Below are 6,000 nucleotides of genomic sequence, written 5' to 3'. Positions count from 1 at the left end.
GCGCAAATCCTGCGCCATGGTGCAGGGCACTTACAACATGGCGTCCGTTGTAAAGCCCTGAGCCACATGAAGGCGTTCCTGCGCAGGGGGGGGCGTTCCGGTGCAGGAACGCCTCCTAAAATTGGCTGAGTGAAATCTACAAGATTTCACTCAGTCACTTTTAGGCCGATGCTGCGTCAAAACCCTGCGCCTGCTTGAAGCAGGTGTAAGGATTGGCGCAGCATTAAGAAGATAGGGCACCCCCAAGCCTTGCTGGAGCTGCTTCGCGCTTGTGATGCAACTCCAGCAATGCGCCGCCTTTACGGCACAGATGCGTGACGCATATGTGCCATTTATGACCCATGGTGCGCCGCATTGTAAATGCGGCGCATCCATGCTTGCGGAGGCATGGCGCACAGTAACTGGCGAATCCCTGCTGATATGCAGGGATGCGCCAGTTATTGTAAATCTGCCCCTAAGTGTCTATGTAAAGCCAGTAGGGTTGGACAGAATCAGTCACCTGTCAGGCGCCTCTGCAAGCCTACTGCGACTGTGCTAGAGACCTTTACAGGCAAGTAGATTTACTGAGACGCGGTGCCTCTCAAAGGCAGCTGTGGAACTGGCAGATGCTTGTCGCATGATTGACTCTAGGTACGCCCTACACACTTCAGTCACCGCCATCTTGGAAAATCACTGTACAACACAGGCCGATTTTATAGTTACAAAATAAATAATAAAATAAAGCAAACAAAATGTTTACTAGCTCAGTACAATGTGTGTGTGATAACCCCTCCTCCTGACCTCTCTAGAATTAAGCATGAAACGAAATGTGCAGATGAATAAAACATTTTTTCATTTAATTTTACAGTAAAGCAGCCTTCCACCTTCGGAAAATCTGTTTTTCGTTACAGTTCCTAATGTTTTTAAGCATCTCCAAGAAACTGTGCTTATGCTTAATATTTTATCATCATGCCTGGGCAAAGGTAATATTTTTTGGCAATTACATTTATATGGAATTTTAAAGTTATTCATGTGAGGAAATGTTCACATTGATACCACGTGATAAGAATGTTTGCAATTTTAAAAAAAATGAAACGTCGATGCCTGTTCATTTGTCAAGATGTACAATAAAGAGGGGACTTGTCTTGGGCTGTGCACAATATCTGTTTTTACTATATTTACGCGGAGTGCCAGACACTACACATGTAGAAGGCAGAAGGGCATTTACATGACCAAAGTGCAGGTTTCTTTTTGAGGAACTGTTCCAGGAACACTGAGCCGACTGAGATCTGTCATCTTAAAGGATGGGTACTCATGTCCGTTTAGGTTGGACTCGCTTCCTCCTTCAGCGCATCGGAGAAGGACATCCACTGGAGAAGCTGCACCTGGACCTCCACGGTGAGCGGCACAGGTGGTGGAGGGTCTTCAGTCTCATCTATAGTCTTTTTGCCTTTACCCTTTCCTGAAATAACAAAAAAAAAACAACACTGACCACTTCCGTATTCTGCCAATTAGAGCACAGGACAAGGACCCTAATGTCTCACACACACATATAGCAACATGCCTCTTCTCTGAACCAACTAAGGCACATCTCTCCTGACCATCAAGGCCGGCCAGGCCTTTTACTCCACCAGGCATTTCCCCGGTGGGGTGGAGACCACGGAGGACAGCTTTTAAAGCACAGGGCTGCTCCTGGTACCTCTGTCACTCGCCCCAGCTTCAGAGGTTAATGACAGCAGGCACAGGAGGCTTCAAGAGAAAGAAAGGGAGGGGGATTCAGAGGGAAAGCAATGAGAAAGAAGAAGAGAGAGAGAATGGATGAATGGAAACAGAGAAATTACGCAAGGAGACAAAGGGAGTGGGGTTGGTTTGAGCATTTTTGCCAGGATTACTTTTGTTTCCTCATTCGGGCCCTGCGGACCATCTACCTCTACACCTTAGTCTCACACCTCTGCTCACAAAGAAGCACCACCTTGCCCCCACTGCTCCTCCCATTGTTGATCATGGATGTCAGCAGTACGGAATGCTGAGGAACAATCTGCATCTTAAACATAGATCATGCTACATTAACACTTGCAAAGTGAATAGGGTATTATTATTTTTTTAACGAGAATGTATTATTATTACCTATTGAGGGAAGCGTTGCAAGGCGAGAGGATCTAACGAGCATTGGCAAAGCCACTGGGTTTCGCCTATGTGAGATCTATCGGCCTTGTAATGTTTTTTAAGACATGTTGCACAGCAGCAAAGCTTTTTATTATTTATGATGACATTTGTATGTAAGAAGTTGCATGCTGGAAAGCAAGGCATGAACTGCTGTTTTGTTCCCAGAACAATAGCTGTTTTTAGTTCCGAAGGTTGATACTGAGCGAACATCTGTAAATGCACCAATAGTCTGCAGGACAGTTTCACGTGGGCCCGACATTGTAAGTGCACTGGGTAGCCCCCATTTCATGTGTTATGCCCATAACGGTATAACCAGTGCTGCTGTTATAGCCAACATCAACTTGCAATCTGAGAAAATATAACCTCACCTTTCCAATCACAAGTAGATCCTAAAGAACTAGCATTTGAAGTGCTGTGGGTATATTCCACGTCTGGAAGAGTGAGTCACAGGTGACACTGGACAGCACTGAAGATGATTATCCTAAGCAAATGTCCAATTTATAAATGTCCACAAGTATGCTGTAGTAGATATCGTCTCCATTTTATTTCAATCTTGCAACACATCCAAGGCAATACTGTAGCCAGCCTTATTTTCAATCTTGTAATACACCAAGAATGATACTATAGCCAGCCAACCATGTGTTTCGTCTGTGGTAAGTATCCCCCTGACTTCCTCAGGGCAAGTCAAATACGTCATGTAAATTGCAATTCAGCATATATGAATGGGACCAAATATATCTTTGTCTCCTTAGTATCTGTAGCTGCTGGCCCGCATAACCTATCCAGTATTTAATTAGACTGTATAAATAAATTCCATATCTTCGCATTGCTCAGTGAGAGTGCTCCTCATGAGTAGCGGCGTGATGTATTTGACCTGCTATGAGGAAGTCAGGGGGATACTGATCACAGACAAACACATGTTGACTGGCTGTAGTATCGTTCTTGGATGTATTACAAGATTGAAAATAAGGCTGGCTACAGCATCGCCTTGGATGTGTTTTGTCTCAATCTTGGAAACAATCAGTGACGTTTTCTTATCCTTTGAGCACTTTTGAATTGATCATAGTAGCATCTACATACGATTTAGTGCAGGTTTCAACCCTGCCACTTTTCTATTAAAAGCTTGGCAGCATTGCACTGGCACTTCTGTCTGCTTTTCTTAGTGCTTTTTTACCTTTACTTTATGCCATGTTGCACAGCAATGCTGGCAGCTCTGCAACATGGCTACAAAGAAATAAAAAAGCACTTAGACGTGGCCAGCGTTGAATTCTTCATAGCACTTTTTTTCCTTTACTTTAAGCCATGCTGTGCAGCAGTGGGGGCTTCTGTGCTACATGGCTTACAGTAAAGGGAAAAAAGTGCTATGCCGCAGCCAGCGTTGACCGCATCATAATGTTTTTTTCTTAAACCAAGCGCGAGGAGTGTAAGCCACAGGAGGGAAGTGCGGGGGAGGGAGGGCGCAGCAACACAAGGTCACAGTGGAGGATGGCGAATGGGGAACAAGCAACATGAAGGAGGGGTGGGAGACGGACTGCAGGTGTGCACTCTGAGAGAGCACATGCTCAAAAGTAGAAGAAAAAAAGTACCTACAGGAGTGTGGAATGACACTGGCCTCAGACAGGAAGGTGTACCGGATCCATGCATTTGATTAAAAGTAGGTCCAGGGTTCTATATGGCCCTGCAGTAAAGGCATGCCTTGAAGCTTGTTTCCATCTGTAACGAAACTGGTGCTCATGTAAAGCGCTCTGATTCCCGATGTCTTGGGTCTAGTTGGCACTATATAAAACTCTAAAAATACATTTTAAAAAGCCAGCCCATCTGCCAAAGAATGAACGCGGGATGGGTGGAGATATGGGATACATCTATTGAGAAATCTAGTTGCAAGGCTTTGTATCAATCAATCAATCAATCAAAGCATTTATATAGCGCACTACTCACCCGGAGGGTCTCAAGGCGCTAGGGGGGGGGGGGGGGGGGTCCGCTACTGCTCGAGCAGCCAGGTCTTGAGCTGCTTCCTGAAGGCAAGGTGGTCCTGGGTCAGGCGGAGGTGGGTCGGGAGGGAGTTTCAAGTCTTGGCGGCCAGGTAGGAGAAGGACCTTCCTCCTGTGGTGACTCTTCGGATGCGGGGGATGGCAGCGAGGGCGTGGCCGGTCGAACGAAGCTGGCGTGTGGGAGCGTAGAAGTTGAGGCAGCTGTTGAGGTATCCTGGGCCTTGGTTGTGTAGGGCTTTGTGTGCGTGGGTGAGGAGACGGAAGGTGATTCTCTTGTTGACCGGGAGGCAGTGCAGATCTCTCAGGTGTCCGGAGATGTGGCTGCGACGGGGGATGTCCAGGATGAGTCGTGCTGAGGCGTTCTGAATCCGCTGGAGTCTCTTCTGGAGTTTGGCAGTGGTTCCGGCGTAGAGGGCGTTGCCGTAGTCCAGACGGCTGGTGACGAGGGCCTGGGTGACCGTCTTCCTGGTCTCGGGGGGATCCACCTGAAGATCTTCCGTAGCATGCGCAGGATGTTGAAGCACGACGAGGAGACGGCGTTGACTTGTCTGGTCATGGAGAGGGAGGAGTCCAGGATGAAGCCCAGGTTGCGTGCGTGGTCTGTTGGTTTGGGTGCGCTGCCCAGGACGGGGGGCCACCAGGAGTCGTCCCAGGCGGAGGGTGAGGATCCCAGGATGAGGACTTCCGTCTTGTCCGAGTTCAGTTTCAGGCGGCTGTTCATCATCCACTTGGCTACGTCTGTCATCCCTTCGTGTAGGTTGGCTCTAGCGGTGGCGGGGTCGTTGGTGAGGGAGAGGATCAGCTGGGTGTCGTCGGCGTAGGAGATTATGTTGAGGTTGTGTTGGCGTGCGATGGCTGCAAGGGGGCTCATGTAGACGTAGAAGAGGGTTGGGCTGAGCGAGGAGCCTTGAGGAACGCCGCAGATGACTTCGGTGGCTTCTGATCTGAACGGGAGGAGGCGGACTCTCTGTGTCCTTCCGGCGAGGAACGAGATGATCCATTCCAGTGCCTTCTCCTGGATTCCGACGTTGCTGAGGCGCTGCTCTAGGGTGCGGTGGCAGACAGTGTCGAAGGCCGCGGAGAGGTCTAGGAGGATGAGGGCCGCTGTTTCTCCGTTGTCGAGCAGGGCTCGGATGTCATCGGTGGCTGCGATCAGGGTGGTCTCGGTGCTGTGGTTGGCCCGGAAGCCAGACTGCGAGAGGTCGAGCGATCCGTTCGCCTCGAGGAAGGCGGCCAGCTGCTTGTTGGCGGTCTTCTCGATGACTTTTGCAGGAAACGGGAGCAGCGAGATGGGGGCGGTAGTTCTTGAGGTCGGTGGGGGTCGGCTGATGGCGTCTTTAGTAGAGCGCTGAGTTCGGCGTGCTTCCAGCTCTCCGGGAAGGTAGCGGTGTCGAAGGAGGTGTTGATGATGTCCCGCAGGTAGGGTGCGATGACAGCGTCGGCCTTGTTGAAGACGTGGTGAGGGCAGGGGTCGGTCGGAGATCCGGAGTGGATGGAGTTCATCGAGCGGACGGTGTCTTCGGTGCTGATTGGGGTCCAGGCGCGGAGGGTGGTGGTGGGGGGCGGTGGTTCGGTCGTGACGTGCGTCGGTTGCGTGCTGAAGCTGTTGTGTATGTCCGCGATCTTGTTGTGGAAGTAGGAGGCGAGGGAGTTGCAGAGGTCTTGTGAAGGGGTGATGTAGTTGTTTCTGGCGTTGGGGTTGGAGAGCTCTTTAACGATGTTGAAGAGTTCCTTACTGTTGTGGGCGTTGTTGTCCAGTCGTTCCTTGAATGCAGTTTTCTTGGTGGCGTGGATCAGTTGGTGGTGTTTACGGGTGGCGAGCTTGAGGGCAGTCATGTTGTTCGGTGTTGGGTCTCTGCACCAG

The 6,000-nt window shown here is 49.8% G+C and overlaps 1 protein-coding gene across 2 annotated transcripts in view; it reads right to left on the bottom strand.

Annotated features, from left to right (window-relative positions):
• Positions 1-815: 815 nt before the first annotated feature.
• LRRC43 (leucine rich repeat containing 43) overlaps positions 816-6,000 on the bottom strand; it is a 265,731-nt gene continuing 260,546 nt past the window's right edge. For both annotated transcript variants that reach the window (XM_078667557.1, XM_078667556.1), the window contains exon 12: positions 816-1,441. In XM_078667557.1, coding sequence (XP_078523683.1) covers positions 1,302-1,441 — 140 coding nt within the window. In that variant the 3' untranslated portion in view covers positions 816-1,301. The remainder of the gene's footprint in view (positions 1,442-6,000) is intronic.

Source organism: Lissotriton helveticus, chromosome 11 (assembly GCF_964261635.1).
Source record: "Lissotriton helveticus chromosome 11, aLisHel1.1, whole genome shotgun sequence".
In the NCBI taxonomy this organism is placed as follows: domain Eukaryota; kingdom Metazoa; phylum Chordata; class Amphibia; order Caudata; family Salamandridae; genus Lissotriton; species Lissotriton helveticus.
Note: the sequence above shows the minus strand (reverse complement) of the source record. Positions and strands in the feature narration are given on the sequence as shown.